We start from the raw sequence: 24,952 nt of genomic DNA on the forward strand, positions 1-24,952 counted from the left end.
AGCCAGCAATTATTATTACAGTCTACTTGAAATCAACTCTCAAGCAGGGATATTATGAAAATTTTATTAAACAAAAATTGGTTTGCAATGAAAAATGTTTTTATTCTGGCCTAATCATACTAATTAGCAACTAGGACACAGGAGAAAAATCAGTAATCAAAGCAAAAAGGATACTATTTCAAACATTCCACAAAGAAAGAAGAAAGAGTCAAACCTGCTGCAAAACAATGAAATGTTCTGACTAATGGAATAATGGGTGATGGAACAGGTAGAAATCTGAAAATGCGACAGAAAAGCAGACCTCTTCTTAGAACTAGATGCAGAGTTTGTGCTGACTCCAGGAGGCATGTCGCTATAAAAAGAGTCGGCCTCTCCAGGCTTTTTAACATAATCTCCCTGGGGTATTTGTCTGAAGTGTAATAAACATTGTAGAGTCAGAAAACATGACAGGAACTAGAACGCACACAAACATGCACGAACATTAGTTTAGAAGAAAGAGGTAAGGATAGCAATCCTTGAGAAAACCTGTTAACCACACACAATTATTAATAAATAATTCAACCATCTGAGAGAAAACTCCCACACACTTCTGTTATGTGCAGAAAAGTAGATTATGTGGTTTTGTAAAGGGAGAACAAGGAACATTTCACTGGTTAACTCTGATGACAATTTTCAAAGTGAACAGTTGGTGATTCTTGAGACACTGGATAACCAGTCCAGACATTTCAAATACCTCATCACGCTGGTCACAAATAGCACCCTCGGATGCAGCACCAGTACTGAGCCTAAGCTGTATACATGCCTGCATCAAAGAGGAGCTGAGGAAAAGTGAATGCTCTTTTTCTTCTGAGGTAGATGTTTCCCATTTAACTTTTGTGATCATGATTGTATTCAAGGGTAGCAACCTGTTGAGTTGTTTAAATCTCTGGAGGACAAAACCTACAGTTTTTTAACTGATTTCTTGTGTAAGGGAACTAACACCATTGTCAGAGATTCTCAGCTACTCCTGATTACCGTAGTAGTAGACTCAGTCTGCCAAGACACACAAAAGTGATGTAACAGTTTATCCTCTTCCAGAACTAGAAGCTCAGTTACGGTGCATAAAACTATCTGTGCATTAGAAAGTTCTAATCACATTATGCAAAGCTTTTGCAGATGGTGAATTCATCACCAGCAGAGGATACCTGCCACGCAAACATTCCAGTTATAGTTCCACCAGGTTTAAAAATGCTCCCAAGTACATGTAGTTCCTTTGACAGTTGACTGTTTCAGAATATCAGCATCAGTATTTATTCAGCCTCATACTTTCCAAGATGTTTTTCCACAGTCTGCCCCTATTAAGATGCACATTTATCAGGCTGATTCACATTCAGATTGTGTCCAACTACAGACCTAAACTGGGACCTCTCCATTCCATATCTGTATTTCTAATGCTTCTGAAGTATGTAAAGTATACAACTATATAGCACATAAATCATTAGTGCAGTGCAGTACTTCCACATTTCATCTTCTAACACCTCCCAAGTCTCAGTTCTTGTCCCATTCCTCAGCTGCCACATGTGTGTGTTCAGAGTTGCCTCAGTGTGGGCAGCTCTGCTCCCCAGGGTTCCTCTAGCAAACTGCTCTCTTGCTACTTCATCAGAAATAACTTCTCCCATGTAGCTGTGCCCTTTAAAGCCAACTATCCCAGCTGGCAGAATCCTTGCTAATTGGCTCTTCTTACCACTTTCAGTTTACTTGATTCAGTACCAAGTATCATCCTTATGTCACACTTAAAAATACTATAATGGCTTGTTATTGTTATTTAAGGAGCAACCATATTTTCCTTTAAAAAAAGGGACAGTCTGGACAGTCTGGTGGGTATCTGTTTTTCCATTTATGGAGCACTCCTTGTACTAATCCAAAATTATTCTATTTAGAAGTCAGCCTAGACAACTTCATTTCATGCATGAAGGAGATTTACACAATAAATATCTTCCTCATCTTTAAAATGAGGGAGTCCTCCATTACTTGCAGAAGCCTCAGTTTACACTGGTTTCCACTCTGCCTGTGCTCTCAGACACAGCTGCAGACTGGCTGCACACTCAAAGCTCTCTGGCCATAAACCAATTTCTGGAGATGAAGATATCTGAAGAAGTCATATTCTCTAATATTCCAGTGCAAACATACATGGGATGGACTCTGTTTCGAGGTTTTTTCTGCACTGTCCTCAGCCAATACTGAAACCTCCACAGTAGAATGACTTGATGGCCATGTTAGTCTCCATGCATAGATACATCAGTTTCCACTAAGCAGCCCCAAACCCTTAAATTCTGCCTTCCTTGTGCTGGGTGGCATTCCCTACCCACCAGCCTCTGCATAAGGCTTCAATAGCATTGCCTTTTACATGTTACTGCACCTGTGGCCTACCTGACCCTGTAGCACACAACCAGAACTTGACTGTGCTTTTCCACTTTTTACAAATATTTTGAGCCTGGCAGAGAAAGCGCTACACAAAGGGAAATGGAGAACAAGCACAACAGGTAGCAGCAACAAACAAAGCAGCAGCTTGGACCAGAAGGCAATGATACAGGCAGAAAACAGGGGAATTTGAGAAATCCTCTTCTCTGTTGGGGACTGGGAGAGGAAGGAGCCAACTCCTTCCCACAAGACATCTGCCAGGCAGATGCCTGATCAAAGGGAGGTGGTCTTCCAGGAGCCAAACTAAAGTCACTAGGAAAGCAGTTTCTTTTTGGCCACAAGCTTGAAATGGTGAAAGCTCAGCCCTGTGCTGAAGCCAGTACTGTGCTTTAGCTATGAATCAATCAAACAGGGTGACGGGAAAGAACGGGCTCTTTGTCCACACAGCAATTTAATTGCATTGTATCTTTAACTGCAAAGAAGCTCCAGGAATTAATTTGTCTCAAAAGGCTCCTGAACATCATGTTAATATTAATTATTCAGTTCTTAGCCTCCCAAGAACACTTTCATCACTAATAGCCGATTTTCAGTCTCTCTTATTGGAAATATTCTCCTGTTTTCCTAAATAAAACAGTCTATTGCAGAAGTATAAAAAACATTATTTTTGCTACTGACTCCAGTGAAATCAGGATTTCAAGCAGTGCATTATAGAATATTGATTTCATATATTATTTAAAATATGATAACCCATCCCAATATTTTCTTTGTAGCATGTAAATGAGGAAAAGATATTAAAAGCTATTTTCAGAGACTTCTAGGATACATTCTACTACTTTTATCACATACCTCTGTCTTCTGTAGTTTCTTTCCATATAAACAGAAGATAAAGGAAGAAGAAGAAGTTTTTAGTATGCAGGTACACATGGTCAGTAAGACCAAAAAAATGTAACAATAAAAGCACTGTATACAGAATGAAATTTTTGCTCAAAGTATTTCACTTTGAAAAATCATTTCTGAAATAAGCATATTTACAAATATACTACATCAGAATAAACAAGAAAAATACATTCATGTTGATGGCTCATCAGCACTGAGTGTAAGGAGCAGTTTATGATGGCTTAAAGCTTGTTCACTGTGAAGCCGCTAGTAATAGGTGCACTCTTGTCCTGAACCTCCAAAAATTAATCTCACTGGCTAGACATGATCTCAAAATGAGCCCTTAACTTTTAGTTTTACTGGAAATAAAAGTCCAGATTTTCAGATACTACCAGAAGCTGAGTATGATATACCAAGACAGTATAACCTACTTTTCTACCACCCTTATCTTCATGGTTTTTATTCCAAATGCTTCCTTCCTTATGTATTTCTGAGCTGCCCTCAGCCTACCTCAGTCTGGCAAACCAGCAGGGGCTGTGCCACTTCTTTATGCAAAACCACTGGGGCTGTCCCCCAGCCACAGCACTGCCTGCAGCAGAGCCTGCCCTGCCCTCCAAGTACAATAAGGACCTAGGGTCAAACAACTTCAAGAGATAGTCTCATCCAAACACTGATGATAAAGTCAGTACCTTGAATCTTTTTTTACTACAAGCAAAAAACATAAATCCCTCTGTTTTTATAAGAAATTCACAAAAGAATTAAAATTGTGAAAGACCAATCAGGCTAATATAATCCATTTTGCCTCTCAGTGAGCACTGACAGCTCTTCACCAGGAGACAACTTGAGCCTTACTTGCAAATTGCAGATCTTTCCTACCAAAAAATGTGCTTGAATTAATTTCAGGTTAAGCTGACTAAATATAATCATCTATTTAAAGAAGCCTATGGTTAAATGCTTTGCTGACTGACTGAGAGCTAATCTTGTTATGTTTGCTTCATCATGAGGAAACATTTATAATTTAATCATATAGTATTCTTGTATTTCCTTTGTCACACACAAATAAATCATACATATAAAATCATAATCTGATAATCTAAAAAAAGAAATTACTAAATGAGAAATAAACGTCAAATTTGGATCAAGCTCTCTAAAAGCACACACAAATGTAAGAATTGCTTGAAAAATGTTAATACAATAAAAATGTTACTGTATAGATATTGTGGAATTTGGATTTTTTAGATTTTTTTAACTTTTCATAACATAACAAACTATCAGATGAAATACACGTATTTTTTAACTCTATAAAGAAAATCAAAATGTACTTACTTGTAACCCCAACCAGTTATTCCTAAAACGAGAGCCAACACTAAAATGGTGCCAGCAATAGCCCCTATTATTATATTTGTGCTAACCACACCTGGAAACACAAGAAAGATGAAAAATATACATGGTTTTAGGAGAAAAATACACAACACCAGTAAATGCACCGTCTTTCAAAAACTAGACTGAACAACTTTCACTAGGCTGATTAATTGTAACCATGATACACTCCTGAAGTATAGCAGGGGCATAAAAAGATCACTTGTAAATCAAACTTTGACCTCTGTGTCCATTAACTGAATGCTTGTTACATGGGGGACCTGTGCCAGGTATGCCAAAACAGTATTATCAATATTAAACTGCTGTAGATTACATCCTTACAACCCTCCCTACCAAATACATGCTTACCATGGAATAAAAGTGACTACTGTTTGGTTTTGCTCAGGTCCCTTCCATAGCTGAATAAATTAATCAAATGAAGGATTCTGGAAGATGTCCCCCCACAAGGATTTCAAATGACCAACATTTCAAGCTCATTTTTCCACAATATATCTTTCTTTTGTATGCAAGACTAAAGCTGAATAAAAACTTCCACTCAAAAAATGTAGAAGTCAAGCATCACCTTTCCACCTAGATATGGAATGTCACAGTAACCTTTGCTTGTCCTAATTTATCAATATGCCTAATAAGACCACTCAGATTATTGGAACAAACATGGTAGAAATGGACCCACAGATACCAGTTCCCAAAGATGCACTGGCTGAGTCTTCATTTACAGACACTAAGTGCTTCTGCTGTGGGAGGCAGAGAGGGGAACAAGGCTCCTGATACTGTAGCATACTGTGTACTAACTGAAAGAGTAGGAGACCTGGTTTTGCTTAACGAACTTTTGTTAAATCCAAGCATTTTCAGCTGTTGGTAAAAATTATAACAACATACCTTTATTGATGGCATCTTTATCAAAAAATAAATCATCTTTGATGTGAGAACTGCAGTCATCTCCTCCCCAGAATCGGTCACAGACGCACTTTATTTCATTGCTACAAACCTGCAGTGAAAAGTGTAGCTTAGAAAAAAACAAGATTATTAATCCATTCTCATTATTAATACCTCAAGTATAGATGCAGTGATAGCCACGATTTTGCTGCTCACAAAGTATTGCAAAATAATTTTTAATATATAGCAATTTTTAATTTATATGTTAGATATAAATGCATTCAATGTGCTATTATATTTTATATAAATAGTTGTAATGTTTATTCAGTACATACTTTAGTATAATCTATATTTAATAGAATCATTTATAATTGCTTTGGGAGACTGACCTTAATCACTTTTTTTTGAAAATATGATGAAGTGCATGATTTCAGATGAATAGGCAAGTTTTAATGCAGTGAACAAAACAAAAGACATTATGAGAGAACAACTCCTTCGATCTCAGCTCAGTCATAGGGCCCTGGACATTAGGTCAAAATGTGTTAGGGACAAGGGGACTCGCCAGGGCCACAGCAAAGCCACAGACTCTCTACACACCAAGCAGAGAAACTAGTCAAGATCCAGCTCATTTCCCTCTTTTCCAGAGTAAATGAACTCTCAGCTCACAAAATCCAACACCATCAACAACTTTGTGAATCTTCTTGGCTATTTATGTAATAAAGAGGGAATTAAAAAGAGCAGGTCTCTGGAAGAACAGAGACCCAAGTTTCTCAGTTCATAAAACCTTTGTATTTATCCTCCAGCACATTGCCTGAGGAAATACCAATCAAGTTAGCAAAAGTGATAGCAAAAACATCTATTGATATAAAACTTCTGTAAAACTAATACATACTAACTATGACTCGTTTAAGATGCCTTGACTGGAATGCATTATATTTACTTATGTGCCTCCTTCCCTTTTCCTCTTCAAAAACTCCAGTTTTATGACTTCTAGAGTCACACTGCTGGCTTCCTGAAAGGTCCAGCCAGTAGACTACACAAGGCCAGGTACTCAGCAAAAATAGCAAAAAGCATTAAAGAACATACACCGTGTCCTGAACAAATCTGGTCGTCGGTAGTGCCTGGGCAGGTGCTGAAGTTGAAGGCCTCGGTGGGGAGGCAGCGATGGTCGAGGCACACCATGTCCGGCCCACACGGCGTCCCGTTCTCCACATAGCCCAGGTCCGTGTCCTCATCCAGCTTCACATGGCCACCACTGCAAGACAGACAAGAGGACCTTGGAGACTTGTGCTGGGATTTGATGGCTCTGCTTGAGAAACTGGGCCCTGGGCTGCTGCCTGTACTTCTGTGCTACACAAGGCCCAGGACCAGGCAAGAATAAGTATTGGCTTAGTGATCTCACAGGGCCTAACATGAAACAAACCAAAACAGTGTCTCTACATCAAACAAATGTAAATCATGAAAACAAGGACCGTTTTTCTTGTAAAACAGCTAGAGTTTGATAAAACTCAGTTTACTTGTTTAGGACGTCATTTCACCTTACAGTTGTATAAAGCTATGAAAACATACCACAACTATAATTAGAATTCAGCTACAATATAGCAATGAATTAGGCTGTCAGTTAACTTTGGCAGTGCAGGCATATGTCTAAGTATTTTGGGTACCTGAAGTACTTTGCAAAAATTAAAGAATGTAAAATCACAGGGCCTGAGAAGAGCATTATGCCTCTACAGGCAAAATTATCTATTGAGGGGACTGTGAAACTGCCCCACAGGCAGTTAATTTTCTGAAGCTTAACAAAGGTTGAACTGAAATAATGATTATGTGTTAATAGGAAAAAAAATTAATGGAAACAGTTTTTCTCCACTTAGGAATGAGAAAGCTGCTTTTCTATGTAAGATGGATATTGATTGTTCTGTTTTCAGGATTTACCTGCAATTATAGACTTTTCCATAGTGCAAGATTGATGTTGTGATTTCACCATCAAGTTCTCCGAGTCTGGGTACACTGGATATGTTGGAGCACAGAAGGTATCCACAAAGCACATCCCTGCATTGAAAGAATAAACAGATACTCATAAAAATAAAAGTCAATTAAAATGGACAATCAAAAATACGACCACTTGCTTGATAACCTACTTATTATTCCTTGCTTTTCTCCCACTGACAATAACTCCCATAAATGATGCTGTTTCTGGAGAAAATTCTTCTCCTTGGAAGTTAGATTGGGAAAACTGTTTTTAGAATGCATTATCAAAAATACCCTAAGTAATAACAAGCAGGGAGCTGGCAAGAACAAACCACATCAAATTGATTTAATGAACTACTAAGATACAGTAACTGGTCCATAAAGGAGCAACAGTAGACACTGGTTCTAAATACACTCTCATAGGACATATACGTAAGGGAATTATAGACACCATGTTTCATTCAACTGCTGAAGGGATTTCACTATTCATGTGTGGAGACTTTTGCACTGGCAGAATAGTAGGGTCTGACATTTCCCATACTATTGAATATTTTTTACTTATGAATATTTAATGGAACAGAAGTAAGGTTACCAAATCTGCGCTAAAAAAGTGGGAAAGAACATTAGTTCACCTGTAGGTAGAAATAGAAATCAAATGTCATGGACAGAATGGAGAAATCTGAAAAAACAGTTTGATAAGGACAGGTGAAAGGTCGAGAAATTGTCAGAAATAATCAACTGCATATATGCAGAATGTGAAAAAATGCTTTTGGCAGCAACTTGGCAGGTATACTTGAAAAGTTACAATATCATGAAAAGTGAACACAACTTAGCAATGAAATGGCACAGCATAAAAAGTGAACACCACACCAAGATGTGAAACCAAAGGCTGTTCTCCTCTGCACTGCTAACCCACACTGAGTACTAGAGCCACTTTGGTCCAAGCTCTCCCAAGCTCAGATGATGCTCTCTTGTCAGGGATCATCTCTTCTTGACGCCCTGCTCCATCCAGGATTTCTTGCACAAAGGTCTGCAGGAGAAGGCCAGAAGTCTGATCCACAAAGGGAATTTCTGAGTCTCTTCATGCCAGCTAAAGAACTGAATCAGGGGTAAGAACTTCATTCTAGAGCTTTCCAAATGGATCAACTTACTGCTTATTGCACTGTATCCAAGAGTCCTTGTCTCTTCCACAGTTTCCTTTCTCAGTCCCCTCAATATTCAGTTTCTCATAGCAGTACCTGTCAGCTGCTGTCACTTCTAAAAACAGAAACAAATCTCTTCTAAGATGATGACTTTGAAAAGCCACGTCATGAGAAATGGGGATACAATCAAAACAAGCAGAGCTTTCCAGTTGGTGAAGTGAAACACCATGATCTGCAGGTGGCCCATGAAACTCTGCACAGTGCTCTTCTTGGTTAAAATCTTTATGATGGCACCACAGGACTATTTTTAAATTTGGAAATTTTGTTTAGATTGATGAAAGTTTATTGGTCAAAAGTGTCCAGAAGCCACTGCAATAAACTAATGAACATGAGTATAGGCTCACTAGATGGTTATTAATGAGAACTAAAGTTTCAGATTTCAGAACAAACACCAGTAAACTAACCAACACTAGAGAAAGAGCTGGAAAAGAGGATGGAAAGACAAAGTGACGGGGGAAGAAAGGGAGAGACATACCGTTCTAGATGTTTTCAAGGTTCTGAATATGTCTCTTCCATAATTTTTCTTAGCTAAGATAGTCTTTCAAGCCACATGTATTACAAACAACTTAGAAACATTCACTTACTTTCACCCCATATATATTTACACTGCCGGTCCCTGGTTTTACATCTTCCTCCAAAGCAAATACCCTAGAAAGAAAGAAAAAAATGCAGAAAATATTTTTAATTACTTGATTTTCTGAAATATGTATTTCTTTAACATAAAGATTAGTCACACACTTTATATTGAGGCAATAAATATGTGATTCTGTCTTTTCATCCAAAATATGACTAGCACCCAAAACTCATGAATGTTAGCAAAACTGCCCCAAGGTGACTTCCAAAGATCTTAAAAAAAAAATCTATAAAAAGCAATCTAAACATCAGAAAGAATGTATAACAAACTGAAGTCCTAATTACCTGTCTGTTATCACATGAATATCCATCCATTTTATGGATATTAGGAGAACACTATAGAAAGAGAAAATAGGTAATAGATCATAGATTAGACAATCATGAAAGCAAAGTACACAACAAAAGTCATATGAAAAATAATTTCAATATTATTCTGTTTTGTTCAGCATCAACAGATTTAACGCAATTTTAACACACCATACTATACAAAACATAGTAATTTCAAGATTATAGGTGGGGTTTTTTGTCTCATGAATAGAAGACACAAAAATCACCTGGCTGGAATTTCCTGTGCAGTTCTCTGCAATATCACAATCATTCACTGCTTCTCGACACAAAACTCCTTTAGGTTCAAACTGGAAATAAAAGCACAGAAAATTATTGTCTTGGTTTCTCCGTATCTTGCCTTATATGCAATGCTTCCTTACAGTTTTATCTAAAATAAAAAAAAGGAAACATTCACATGCTGACTGACGTGAGAGGACTCTCCTTTCCCTGGTGTGTACGCTGCACCACTCAAGCCATTTACTGGTGTGAGTGGTACCACTCTGAGGCACACCCTCCCAAGGGCATGGATTGTGGGGCTGAGCAGGAGAAATCTCTCCTGGGACAGGGGACCCCTGGAGGTGTCCAAGCCAATACTGCAGTGGCTGGCAAAATTATCCTACCAGGTCACTGTGCCTTTTTGTGACTATTTTACTCTTTATAGAACAGAAGGAGTCATCCTGATCTTCTCTCTGGGGATGAAGAACGCTGCAGAGCTCTATGTATAAACACTTTGGTTATTTTAATACCCCACTGTTGTTGCAGACCAGGAGCTATTAATAAATGTACTGAATTCTGTACAGTTTGACACCATTTTCTAAGGGACTGGATATTTAACAATTAAAAGTGTACCAGTGACCTAATACAGACATTTTGGCTAAAGAATTATTTGCTAAGTCTCAAGACCTGGAAAAGAAGGAAGACATCTCATTTGAGGCAATTTTAGTGTTTCTGGTCATGGACATATTACAGACTCCTTATTTTTCCTCAAAGTTTTCTTAAGACTGTGATACCCAGTTCATTTTGTAGGCCTGTGATTTTTTATTTTGGATCTGCATGAACATATATTTTTGGGGGGACAGCTGCTAACTCCACACCTGAGTGGTGTGAGCAGTGGAAGAGCTAGACTATGGTATTTTCTCAGCCCTCAGCTTCTTTTTTCTACTAGTCACTGGAAAAATGCAGGCAGACACAAATGTCAGAGACACTGCAGGATTCTGAGATGTATAATCACCACGTATTGCTTGTAACCCCTCCTTCACTCCTGCTTTCAGGATATTACAGGGGAAGGTAACCCCAAGTTTGGGAACTATTATATACAGTATTTTGAGTTGTCCTGATAAATACCTCCTAGAGATATATGTTCTGTAAAATTCTACTTTTCTGTTCATTCACTCATCCTTGCCACTAAGTAGATAAACCCTTTTCTCACTTGCAAAAAAATAAGATAGGTATACAAAAGCTTTGTTTTGTTCTGAAAGTCTTTAATATGGTGCCTATGTGACTTGGAGTCTTGAGCAAAATTCACCCACACTGGCAATCTGCAGATTTATTTTTATTATTACATTTAAAAAAGGAATGTGCTTAAGGAAATGTGATCTGTTCCAGCATGATCTGTGCTTTTTCTTTTTTTAACATTACGATGAGCACAAAGTCAAGAATGTGGCCCACAGTTATTATTAATGATCTTCCTAATGAAGTGAAACCCTCAAATGTGCACAGACAAAGATAAAAATATCACGCATAGTACACCACCGTTTCAACTACATTAATACTAATTATGTTTTTTACTAAATTAGTACATCATGCCCTTAAGGCATGATCTGGTTAAACCTCCTTTTACTATTTACTGATATATCAAGAAGAATACCTTACTGTTTACATAAGGCTTGATTCCCTTCACTCAATGGTATTTCAATCAGTCCAAACATGAGACACAGGCAGACCAAACTGAAACTCAAGTCAGGTGTCTTTTAGATGAATCCTTCTGAGTAATTCTTTTGGCTGCGCTTTTGTGTTTTTTACTATATCCTTCCCTCAGACACTCTGTGGTATGATTTTCCCATTCAGTATCATGGGGAAAATCCAGAGCAACACACATGGCATTGGGAGTGGAGGGACCTTAAAGATCACCTAGCTCCAACGCCACTGCCATGGGCAGGAACACCTTCCATTTGCTCAAAGACCCATCCAGCCTGGCCTTGATCACTTCCAGGGATGTGGCATCCCAAACTTCTCTAGTCAACTTGTTCCAGTGCCTCCTCATTCTCATAATGAAAAAACAAGGACATTTAATGAAACCTTTATGGTTAATTTATCCTTTAAGCAAGGACGTCTAATGAGATCTCATAGAACTTCAACCCGATTCAAACTTGTCTGAAACTGGAAGGATTCAATTTACTTCTGCATTTGATGGCAGTCCCTGCCCCAGAAAGCCAAGCCTAAAAGGCAGAGTACACCCTCAGAAAAATCAGATTTCAGCCAGTTTTAAAAGGTAAGCTTTCGGAAGAGTAATCACAAGGTCTGCAAGGGAAAACACATGTGCTGTAGTGCCTGCAGCCACCTGGATGCATTCCCAGCAGGCTGCTGCAGTGAAGGTCACTGCCCTTACCCGGCACTTGCGACAGCAGAGCCCGTTGCTGCACTGGGAGCCCGCGGTCAGGGTGCAGGTATTGCAGCACTCTCCTCCTTCGTTGGCACACTCCTGAGGAACACACACACACACAACAGAATACATGGGAAAAGCACATGAAGCCCAAGCTCCCACCACTTCTCATCTTAGCATGCTACCTGAATGGATTTTCATTCATTCTTTTAGGCACCTAGAGGCAGAAAAAGGCATGTACTTGTGGGGCATGAGACTGCTGCTTCCTGTGCAAGATAAAAAATAATTTTTCTAACTTCATATTGTCAACCATTAAATACTAACATTTTAGCACTGACCAGTCTAGGTCCATCAAGGAAAATGCTTTCTTTTATGTCTCTGAAGGTCTGCTTCTGTATAGGCAGCTATTACTATGAACCCCTGGGCATACAACCTTCACCTTGCTTGTCTTCCTCCACTTACCATTAACAGCAGCAATGTGCAGTACCAACTCTTGGAAAAATCTAGTTGGTAATTTAAAGTACATTGCACTTACCGCTATTGTCCCACAGTCACATTCCTCTCCATCTTCCACAAAGCCATTGCCACATTCTGGAGGATCCAGAAGCTGCATGGAAATTCAGAAATCAAAGGGCATGTCTCTGTTAAGGGACTCATTGTCATATTTGCTTTGTGCAACATGGTTTTTGAGTTAGCACTCCAAATGCATTAACTGAAAAACAGTACCCACAACTCAGGGAGACACAGACTGACACCAGTGAAGCATACAGAGAATCAATACTCCTGAAAATTAATACAGGAACGCTGCAGAGTCACATGGTATCTTCTGTGCATAGGTCTCAGCTTTACAGTAAATTCAGTTTGAGTAGAAGTTACAAACAAAAAAAACAAAAGGTGTGACGATAAAGGAAAAAAACATTTTAAAGATATGACAATTTCATTATCTTCACAGCACTTGCTGTTGTTCTGGAGTTCAAGTGACAAGGGCTGAAAGGTTAAAGCCTGCACTCTAAGTTCAGAAGTAATAGCCATAAAAATTAGTCCTTTTATGTGGCTCAGAAACACTTGGGAAGGAGAGAGGCTCGGTTTCTTTGTCAGTTTTTGTTGCAGATGGATTTTTCTTTCCATTTTCCTCTACCACAAGGAAACTTTCTGCAGTTTTCTATGAGTATGTATGACAGGCAGATGTGCACAGGAAGTATTGCTGATGATCCTCCCTTTCAGCCTTCCCACTGGACTGTAACTTAAAAATCAAAATCTGTATATTTGTATGCAATAACCTCTTCTAAGGGACACTTACATTCTGTTCTTTCCGGTTTAATTTTTTCTGTCTTCCTAAAACTTTAAAAGGTAGTTCTTCTAAAAGAAAATAATTTTTTTCCTTTGGACATAAGAAAACATAATAGTAGCTTTTATTACATAAATGAGAAGTCATTTAAGTGTGTCACCAGACTAAAATTTTGCAGATAATCCTTTGAGTTCTCCAATTAAACTAGGACCACTCCAAAAATCACTCTGCTCCTGAGCCATCTGCACAAGTACATCATACATGGTGTAGAGCATTTCTCACCGGCTGCTGCCTTTCTGTCAGGAGCCCACAGGATGGAGCATCACCCCACGTACTTCACTGTGCCACAAACCACAGCCTGGCACAGGCTGATGAGCTATTATTAGGTCCCCTATTGAAATGGAAATTTGACTGCAGCATGCAATGCACATGTAGAATTTAACATAAAATGTATGCAAGCCCTTGGAATTATTAAAGAGTTGTTAAAACTGCTTGTTTCCTGTGTATTTTTCCAGACATCTTAACTTCTTCAGTATCTCTCAGTACGTTGCACAACAGAGACAAAAACACTGCAGTAACAGAGCATTCTGCCTTGCACTATTGGGCCAATTTGCTGCAGTACATAGGGACAGCTAAAAACGAAATTGAAGAGAAAAAAACACAAACATTAAGAGCAAATTGAATAACCTTTCCCCAGAGTCATATCATTCATCCATTCGTTTGAAAAGAGCATATGTTCAATCTGCTCCAGCAGCCATTGATGTAATTTTTGGGATTACAGCTGATCTAAGAGTGGAGCACTGCCAAACACTGCACCTTGTCACATCAGCTTTCCTTTATCTCATAATGCTTAAAAAATAAAAACAAGTTTGTGTCTCACCACCCTTGTTAGGAAACACATGTTTGACAGCGTTGTTAATTAGACAGATATCCATTGACAAAACCTTTAAACCATCCCAAACCACAATGCATAAAAGAGACTAAATCACCCTGGCTTCCTCATCAAACTCACATTTCTGCATGCCATCAAAAAACCCCCTAAAGTGCTGCTAAACTAAATTGAAAGGAAAGTAATTGGGTTTTTTTCCAACTGACAGATGTGTAAATGGGCACAATCACTAAAATAAAACCAAGACACATTATACTATATAAACAATTCACTCGGCAAGTAAATAAATCTACCAGTATTTCTCTCCACCTTTAATGAGATGGAAAAAAAGCAAACTTCTAAAAGGTACATTTTAAATAAGAAATTTTACATCTTATTAATGAATTACAGTGCTTTCTCTCCACTTCTAGCAATATACTCCTTCATCAAAAGAGACTTTAAAGAGATAAGCAGGCTCAGCTTGTCCCGATTTGATGTTTTCCCTTCTTTAACTTTTATTGAAATCCTGTGGTTGTCAGAACATGCACTTTTTCTCAGGTTCACCAGAAGGAACATGCATCACTCCTGAATTGACTTTCTTCTCTTTTACATCTGTGACCATTTTGTTTACGAGATAAGTCTTTTTTCCACATTGGACTGTCTTTCTGTCTTAACCTTTTTCTTTTGCTTGTTGAAAGACAGCCATTAAATACAGGTTAACATAAATTATATATAGAAAAGAGTCAAGATCATTATCCTGCTTGCTCTACATTTAACACATGCCTCAATAAATGGAGCAGGAATATACTGAAACACTGCTGCAAATCCTCCACTGCAGACCTGTTGTAAATACAAAATTGTATTGCATTTACAATATTCAGAACAAATTGTGTGAGGGATGATTCTTCATCAGAGGCTGTGGATACTCTACTGAACATGAAATCACTCTATTAGAAATTTATTTTAAAGTAATTTCTAAACTAGTATGAACTAAAATAATCTACTTACACCCATGTGTTACCTGAACAGTTAGAAAGAACCAGAACTATCAAACTACAGGTGTTTTTTCCAACATAATTTTCATTTTTCTTGGTTTCATCAAAATTAGCAATAGAATAGAAATAATATTCAACATTAATGTAATGCTTACTTTGGTTGGTTTATTGAAAAGGCAAGCTCCACCTCCATTGTTTAAAAATTCATGATACTCTTCAATATCACACTCGGAGAACTTGCTTGGAAGATAGTACCTAACAGAATAAGGTAGAAGGATTACTTTCTCTGGTGCTTTTACACTGTATTTTCCTTTTTTGAAAAAGAGGAAATATAATGTTACACTTTAGAAAAAGAATGAAAACATGTTCAGAATCAGAGTGAGTATCTGTTTGTAAGTCTATCTAATTTGAAAATCCTTCCAGTAAATAATAAGGAAATTTCAACAATGACAGAGCTCAAGGAATGTGAGAGGTCTAGAACATTTCACTACGTTTTTACAGGCCAAACAGCACAAATCTGATTAGTGTGTTGTTTGCAGAAGCATGACTTGCTCCACTAAAAGGTCTGATCTCAGAAATATATTTATTTCCTCCCATAAATACTGCAGGAGACAAAGACAACTTATAGTTTGTTTCTCTCTTAGAGGAAATGGATCCCTTGACCACAGAATTTTTATATAGTAGAGTTATGTCATTTTAGACATGCTTCTAACAAACACCACCTAACATTTCAGCTTCCCTCTGTCATGTGTCCTACTCAGTAACAACTGAGTGCCCCTGAGTGCCCCACCTAAAAACAATGTGATGCAGAGAATCTTTGCATGGATCCTTTCCACAGGGAAATAACTTTTCCCAAGGCAACTGCAGTGATCTTTATATTCAGGTCCATAGTCATGAACGTACTTATGCTCCAAGGATATTTTGAAGTCTCAAGGGCTTTCCTCTATCGCTGGATATAAAAATATTAGCCAAAGTGCTATCCTGCACTGCTGGGGAGAGGCAGCTTCCAAAACATAATTGGCTTTTTCCATCTGTAATGAATTAGGTCTAAACACTAAAAGGCTGTGGATTTCACCAAAGTTCAGCAATAAGCTAGGTAAATACAAATCTTATTCATGTCCCAAATAGTTTGAAAGGTTTGAATTTCAGATAAAGAATCTAAAGGCCCTAATAAGGGAATTTTTAATTTTTACAAGAATCAAAAATGCCTCTCAGACTGGCTTTTTAAGTTACTAAAAATCAGAAAAATCCTACCAGGTATGTTTTCAGGTATACTAAGGTGAAAAGGGCATACATTCACATTTTCAAAGAGGTTTGAATGAGACATACTTTGCTCAAAATTTTTCTGATCACAAAGCTATTGTAAAAATTTGTGGATCTATTAGAAATTAATTAAAAACTGAGCCCTGTATATATCAAAAACTAGAATACAATGTAATTCGTATCTAAAACTAGACTATAATGTAATTCATATGCATGATAATAGACAGGCCTGTAATAAAAAGTGTTAGGGACTGAATATACTTCAGAAAGCATCAAATTACATCCAGCAGCAAAAATTTGCTGATTCAATAGTCACTATGTTAAAATCTCTCCAGTGACACTATACATGGGTATGAACATACTCAGCCTAAAATGAGGGCAGTTTTTCTAACCATATCAGAAAAACTGGGCATTAAAAATGATAGAGACAGATGAAAGATTCCAACAAAAACACTGAAAAAAAGACATGCCTCAGAAATTTCATTATAGGATTTTAAGAATTAGGGTGTATCATTGTTTCCACAATTTAATAGCAAACTTGCATGAGAAAAGAAGTTACGCCTGGTTTGCTTTTCTGCAATGACCTGGCTTGACTGTTGAGCCTTGTGCTTTCCAAGTGAAATCAGCATTCACCAAAAATCTTCACATTCCCTTCTCATGAACTCATTTATTCACACATTTCTTTGAAGGTGTTTATATTATATATATGGTATATACCTAATACTTTACTTTCTGAAAATTTCATCATCAAAAATATTCTGCTAAACTGCAAAAGAGAAAACTTTTCACACTTTTCATTTATGTCACTGTATGAAGAACATGACTTTTCTCTAGTGACATCTTACCCCATATCTCCCATTATGCATCCAGACCACATGTCCTCACACTTACACTCACCTGACAAAAAAAATAAAAAGATAAAAAAAGTTACATCTCAAGTCTTGTGAGTCCAAAATAATACAATTTTTACCATAAAAAGAACACTGCACTTAATTCCATTTCATGTTTCCAGACAAGTTGAAAACAATAATTTGCTGGCTTATTGCACACCTTAATTTAAGTGTATCTGTGCACCATGCCAAAATTTAAAAACTCCACATGATTCTATATGCAATCCTGAGATTTGAAAATATGTCTTGTTTTCCTTTCCTTCTCTTAAAAGAAGCTGCAGTATTAGTCTTCAGCACCTGCAAATCATGAGTCAGCTTTCTTGTCTTCTGTGTGATGATACCCACTTCCCAAATTTTCAGAGTTAAAAAAAAAAATAATAATTTTATTTTTTTATTTTTTTAGTTCTCTTCTTCGACTATGATAATGTGATTTTGAAAATCTTCCCTTGAAAAACCCCAAACAATAATTCAGACCAAAAAAAACATGGTGATCAATAAACACAAGGTAGTACAGGAGAATCTATCAGCTTCTTCCTCTGCTCTCCCTCCCTCCCTCCCTTCCTTCTTCCCTCCCTTCCTTCTTCCCTCCCCTGCCTGCCTCCCTTTCCCATGCAATTCCTTTCTGCCCTGCCAGCTGGGATCACTTTGCTCTGGTCTCAATCCTCCTCTTTCAAAGCTGTGTCTCACTTAAATTTCAGTAGAAATGCTTTCCACTTGCACGTTCCATAACTTCTCTTACCGTACACATGAACATCAGTTTATTGCTTCCATTTTAAAAGCACAATTAGAAAGGAAACAAAGCTCTGTCTGACAATTGCACTCTCACCCTACCAAAACAGCATCCTGCCTCTCTCAGCCATAAAGAAAGGGAATCACCATTACAATAATTTTCACTTTTACCCTGCCCTTACATCCACTCAAAAATATGTGGCTGGAAAAGGAATACTGAACACGTCTGTAGGATAGAGCAACTTACACATTTCTGAGTATTTTTTAAAATACTATTACATAATCTGAAAAAAAAATCCTTTAAATGCAGAGGTATCTCTGCATTATATATTGTCTTTATAATGCCTGAAAAAAAAATCCATTAATCAATAGAGTAATTTATCTTTTTAAACATAGGCCACATAAGCATGCACAATCCAGTAAGTCTGCACTCCAGTTCATTATCTAAATTGTTTCAAAACAATATTTTCATTTTAATCTTATCAGGATGAGACTTCACATAACATGGAAGCGGGAAGGCGAGGTGCTTGTTGCTGGCAGGGTGGTGGAGATTAAAGCATTGCAAGTAGACAAGGATAACTAAGTAACTGAATACCATGGTTACAGAAAAGAAATGGTAGCAGTCTGGTAGCAAATACTGGAGATTTAGGTAAACTACCAGAGAAACAGGGGCTTTGGGTAAACTACAAGAGGAAGTGAATCAAGCAAAACAGATAAAAAGTTGTATTGGTAAAACTGTTCTATGTAACAGTACTGAGGAAGCTCCTCATTATTCCCACATCAAATAATGTATATTCCCATCCTTGTGTCATAAGATGGCAGCCATTTGGTCTGTGGGTGGGACACCAGTCTCCCTGAAATGAATGGAAGTGGGAGGCACCTTTATGGTCTATTTTGGATGAAATGGTGACACCAGTGCTGTCAGGAATTACGAGCAGGGAGATACTAGAGCATTCAATTAGAGGAAAATTAATATGTCAGACCCTTCTCATGTTACTGCAGGAAATAAAAATACTTCAACATTGTGAGAAACAGAAGGAAAAAGTACATATCAGAAAGACACTGATAAGATCCTCCACTTTTTAAGACTTTTCTCTTGAGACAGAGTGAAAAAGCAAATAAAATTACCACTTAGAAGTTTTCTTCTGTCAGAGAAAATGCCAATGTTTTGGGCCAAGGTCTGTGCCAGGGTAACTGCCATTAAGTCTGGCTTTCCAAACTGAAAGAAACAAGCAAGGTAGGAAAGGTAATCAGTAACACACAGGTATCTCAGATTCAAGCGAAGCTGTTCTCATATCAAGGCAAAAAAAGGCAAAATCAGATACACAGTGTTGTAACTCTTATTCAGGGTAGAGAGATGAAAACTAAACACTGGCTTATAGACAAGCTAAGTAAGAGAAAGTTTGTCTCTCTCTTGGCATTGTGGCTGGAAATATGAATGACAGGATATTGCAGAATTTGCTTAAAAGTGTATTTGAAGTGTATTGACTTTATTCAGTCATCGCTCTTCATTGAAGTGTCCCTTCTAAAGAGCTGCACTAAGATTCTACATCATCTACAGCAAAAAAAAAAGAAAAATATTTTGAGGAACATGTCTGCACTGATAAATTCCATGCAGATAAATTTTCACCACTTTTTGCTCATGCCAGTATCCCCACCTACCTCATTCACACCTCCGCCTTTAAGCAAGGAGCAGATTCCACCAGTGTGGGCTACACCACTTCGACTGCTCTGAAATCGACTCCCCCTTTGAACAAAATGAAAAGAAAAGGAAGTTTACCCTGCTCTGTCCATGAGTTTTGCACCTGCCTGTTCCAGTATCTACCCTTCTGATTTCCAGATGAGAAGCTGGCATGTGCAAATGCTGGATGCCACCACTATGCTGCAAACTATGCAAAAAACAAATGGGAAAAACATATAATCACTCCCGAATCTCACAGGACCAGTTATCTCCAGAAAACTTATACCATCTTCCTTCTTACTTTTCAGACTACCTAATATAAGAAGGGGACTATTTTTCCAAACCACCCAAATCTGCCCAGAAACAAGAATGTTTCTTGACATTCTACTGCAGCGAGTGCCTTCTGCTGGCACATGCTCCAGGCAGAGTTCAGGAGAGGACACCATTCTCCCAGTGCACAGGTCTAGTGAAACAGCACATCTCTAATTGAGCAGTACTGATGTGGTAAAACTCAAGGGGAGATGCATTAGCACAAGATGCAAAGGTAGGTGAAAACTCCCTGGAACTACAGCCAATCTTATCCGAGGAACAGATACGAGCCTCTGAGCCTAAATCTAATCACCTCTTTGGTGCTGACCACATCAGCATGAATAACTGCCAGTTACTGGAGACAAAATATACTCTGCTCCACCTGAGAGTACTGATCCATCTGGCAAATTATTTTTCTCAGGTGAGAAGAGAAAAACATCAAGAAGGATCACAATAGGATAACTGTGCTAAAGGTGGAAGCTCATTTTTAACCATTGTACCCTCACACCAGCTACCCCCACCTCTCAACTTAGCTGTGTATCACTCACAGACACAATTTCAGAAACTGCTGTTTCTAAACAATCTTTGAATGTAATACCACAAACACCATTGGTGGTGGTGCTATGGATAGCACTGGAATTAGCATTACAGTGGTATCCAGAGTCCCAGCTACAGGCCAAATAGGGCTCTCTTTTGTCCTAGTCAATCCACACACATTCACAAGAGCCAGACTTTTCCCTCAAAGACTTTACAATGTCACCAGAGAAGATACACGAAGGATATGAAAAAAGCTGATTCCCATATAAGATATGAAGATCTGAGACACAGAGAAACCAAAATCTGCAAGCACTTCTTGCAGATCTTACTAGCTTTTTTCAAGGCAGTAACTAAGCACGTGCAAAAATTCTGAGGGTGGATACTGGGCTTGTATATCCTGGAACCCTACTGAAGTCATGTGAAGTGAGGTGTTTAAGTTAAGTTTATTCTTACAGGCTCCTAAAACAGTCAGCAGAGAGAAAAAAGACTCCAACAGAGATATTTGTTTGTCATGTCTTGTGTGGATCAAAAATCTCAGCCATGTATCTCTCCTGTATTTTTGTAAGCATATTTTATTATATCAATCTTATTTTCAAAACAAGATATTTAGAGAAAATTACATTCCTCTCAGTTTAGTATTCTTATAGCTCAAATGTCTTGTGAGAACAAACTGTTTTGAGGATCTGAAACACTTCAGTAACCCTGCAGCATGCAGGTCATTCAACAAAGTGAAGCACGCCATAGTGCACTTAAGCAGAAAACCTCATTGGTTTCAAAACCAATGTTCTGTCTTTAAATAATCCGTGCTCTACTGCTGAAGAAGCCAGCCTCTGAGGTGGAACCATGCTTGACCCTTCAGATAGCTGCACTTGTGGAGTAGGTGATTGCACAGAATAACAAAGGATTACAGCGCATGCAGCTCAGGCTTAGTATGTTAAAACTAAAATATGAGTCAAACCTCTAGTTGCACAGGCAGGCAGTTTGTGCACTAATTTTTCCCACCTCCCCATCCAAAACATTATTTTCTGAATTATTGTGGATTACACACACAATAGAAAGGAGATGCATCAGCCCCTTGTGAGAAGCAACCCCCAAGGAAAGGAAAAAACCCAGTAATAAAACATCACACAAGGTTACGTACGAAAAAAGGTGAACTGCGTCACTTTTCTCTCTGATAAAATCCCTCCTATATTTCATAAACTCACGTAGAGTCACCAAGGGGTTTTCAGATATGGTGAACTTGTTATCAGTAGCCCAGGTTTCCATGGCAACCAATACTATCCTGGTGTTAAGTTGTTCTTTATATATCTAGTACATTAAGAGAATGAACAAATACATTACGTCAAATAGAACAAAGGTGAGGTTTACCCCTTTTTGCTATAGCTTGCCTTTTTACATAACTAAATATTTAGCTTATTCTAGCACACTTTACATTCTTGTAGGTGATTTTATCTCCCTTAAAACCAACGAACATGAAAACCAAATAAAACCAAAATTTTAGGCTTAATTCTTCAATCAGTTCTCTTAGCCTTCTCTGAGCCTACACAGGCAGAGGTACATAAAAGAAAAAAGTGATTTTTGAAAAATTACTACATTCCAAATAGTTCAAAGATTTGAAATTAATGGGTCTTTTATAAGAGCCAGCTCACCCAGTGACACACAAGGGCCCTCTTATGTGGAATAATGATCTATAAAGCCATATTTTTCATTGTTATATATGTCTACAGGAGTATTTCAGCTCATGCTGGCTGAATCACAAGAAAGGGACATCCTTTCAATGCTGCCTTAACACTCTACACTATGTACTTTCAAGCATTTTCTTCTTCTAGTAATACTTTTCTTTTTCTAATACTTTCCTGTGGTGAGGTGCAAGAGCCAGCACCAATGTTAAATCAACCAATTTAACATCACAAATATAATCCACATAGTTCACGTGTATGTCCCTATTCTAACTCATTTACTCAAGTGCACTTTTTCTGGAGAAATTTTAATGCATTAGAATTTCAGATTGTCCTTTGGGTTTGAAATTGCCAAAACAGGGATCCTGTGCTAGAAATTGTAGTGTCTAAGGTGCTCTTTAAAACTCAGACTCAAGGGACTAATCCAGCTGGATACCTAAATGCTTAAAGCCACAAAATTAAACCCCTCTGATGCTTTATGTTAGGCAAAGCCTTTGTACCATGAATGATCGTGGTTCTAGATAAAAATTTGTAATCTTCATATACATTACTGTATTAACGTATTATTGTTATACCATGAACTGACAACTCCTGCATCTTTCGTCAGGAGAATCTTATGACTCATCTCACACGTAAAAGAACATATAGTTGAGTGATACTTACTAAATCTGCCATGTTCACAACTGATTTAGCATAGCTGTTGGTATGGCCGACTGACAAACGGTGCTTTTTACACTGTGAAACAAGCACAGACCAGTAACTGGTACAGATTTCGGAAAAACAAGGTCCATTTCCAAAACACCGTGAAGTAAAGAGCAATTGTATCAACAATAAAGCCCCTGCACAAGGTTTTGTCTCTTGTTGTTTATAACCAATAGTAGAAAATTGTTCAGAAATGCACATTACTGATATACTTTACAACAGCTGTTGTGAGGATGTCAATTCCTCTTTAGAAAGTACGCTAGGATCTTTACCAGAAAATTATACAAGAGCAGGAACATTCTGTTACTCTCATCATTATTGCTGTCAATTTTAATATTAATCACAAATACCAATGTAGAAATTAGCAACAAAAACTTCCATAGCTGAGATTCCTTAAGATATATTATCCAGAAGTGCCTGCATCCATGTCTTAATCTATCAGACTCCCTTTTTTCTCAATTTTCTCTCTTAAGCTGTTTTCTGGTTTTCTTCTTGTCTACTTTGACACTCTCATAATGCCATAGTAACTGATTCAAACCACTTCAGCAATCAGACTCCAATGGCACCTTTACTGAAATTTGTAGTGCAGTGTTACAAAAATGGCACTGCAAACAGCTGTCCTCCTCCTATTTGCAGAATAAAAAACAGTTATGAATGAGCATTGTGGACATGAAAGTCACAGGTATCTCAGAAGAATTTAAGATAAAGTGTATAAGATTTTCAGAAATGTTTTGCCATCTTGTGCCCCATGATGCTTGATTTTGGAATGAAAATTGTCCGTATTTCTAGAAGTTAGAATCTTTTAGCAGGCAAGAAGTTCCCCACAACTATGGTGTAGGAAAGGCATCCTTTCAAGCAAGAATGGGGGGAAAACCACCAAAAACAACGAAGTTAAGCCCAGAGCAAATGATATTTCCTGCTCACAGGAGAAAATTATTTGGCTTCTTTGATCACTGGCACTTAAGAGAATAAACTCCTAACTGGACTACTCTTGCAGTAGCTGTGATTACACAAAATTAGGAAACACTGTCCTTGAAGAAAATCTGCCTGAACAGATAGGATCCCAAGGGAAAAGTTGTGACTTCAGGTCTTTAGGATCAAACACTGATTACACAGTTACACTGATTTAAGGAATTTTCATCAATATTATTTTCATCAGTATTATTAGTTTTAATCCAAGAATTTATTCCTGTATCTCCAAAGTGAGCTGGTGGAGGAGTACACTGATTAAGGACAGCAGCACACTTCTTGTACACTTGTACACTCTCATGTCTATTTTTGCCAATATTGCTGGAGAGAATTACTGCAGATTACAGAAGAAGCAGACAAGATTCATAGAAATATTTTGATTTTAAAGCCACAGTGGACCATAAAGTCATCTAACATCACCAGTCAGGACAGGCACTACAAGGCTGAACTTTATCCAGTTATTTCCACAAGCAAATCCATTGTTTGTGCTTGAAGCTACCTTTGAACACTGCAAGTGATGAAGAATTTGTTGTTTCCTTTGATATTTCCTTCATTAGATGATTAATAAATCATTTTCACTGACATAAAACTGCTTTTTCCCACTTGAATGAGTCTGGCTTTTCTTCAATACACTTTTATTATGTCTTTTTCCACTATGTTAAAAAAATTCACAGTATTCTCCCAGACAAAGCATATAAGTTTAACAAAATAATTTTCTCTACATTGATTGGGACATATCAAAAAAATCTAGTCACTGTTAATATCCCCATTCTCAACA

The 24,952-nt window shown here is 37.8% G+C and overlaps 1 protein-coding gene across 1 annotated transcript in view; it reads right to left on the reverse strand.

Moving 5' to 3' along the window:
- The window catches only part of ADAM22 (ADAM metallopeptidase domain 22), a 131,504-nt gene that overhangs the window by 24,662 nt on the left and 81,890 nt on the right, over positions 1–24,952 (reverse strand). The window contains exons 9-26 of the mRNA XM_088054527.1: positions 23,167–23,238; positions 21,966–22,132; positions 19,960–20,044; positions 19,426–19,516; positions 17,524–17,575; positions 15,571–15,670; positions 12,800–12,871; positions 12,271–12,363; positions 9,890–9,970; positions 9,621–9,671; positions 9,287–9,350; positions 8,652–8,757; positions 7,465–7,581; positions 6,619–6,787; positions 5,536–5,644; positions 4,603–4,693; positions 3,247–3,264; positions 302–409 (exon numbers count right to left, since the gene is read on the reverse strand). Coding sequence (XP_087910653.1) covers positions 302–409; positions 3,247–3,264; positions 4,603–4,693; positions 5,536–5,644; positions 6,619–6,787; positions 7,465–7,581; positions 8,652–8,757; positions 9,287–9,350; positions 9,621–9,671; positions 9,890–9,970; positions 12,271–12,363; positions 12,800–12,871; positions 15,571–15,670; positions 17,524–17,575; positions 19,426–19,516; positions 19,960–20,044; positions 21,966–22,132; positions 23,167–23,238 — 1,646 coding nt within the window. The remainder of the gene's footprint in view (positions 1–301; positions 410–3,246; positions 3,265–4,602; positions 4,694–5,535; positions 5,645–6,618; positions 6,788–7,464; positions 7,582–8,651; positions 8,758–9,286; positions 9,351–9,620; positions 9,672–9,889; positions 9,971–12,270; positions 12,364–12,799; positions 12,872–15,570; positions 15,671–17,523; positions 17,576–19,425; positions 19,517–19,959; positions 20,045–21,965; positions 22,133–23,166; positions 23,239–24,952) is intronic.

The sequence above is a fragment of the Pseudopodoces humilis genome, chromosome 1 (genome assembly GCF_049639895.1).
Source record: "Pseudopodoces humilis isolate 2021_Gansu_Grassland_sample_001 chromosome 1, ASM4963989v1, whole genome shotgun sequence".
NCBI classification, from domain to species: domain Eukaryota; kingdom Metazoa; phylum Chordata; class Aves; order Passeriformes; family Paridae; genus Pseudopodoces; species Pseudopodoces humilis.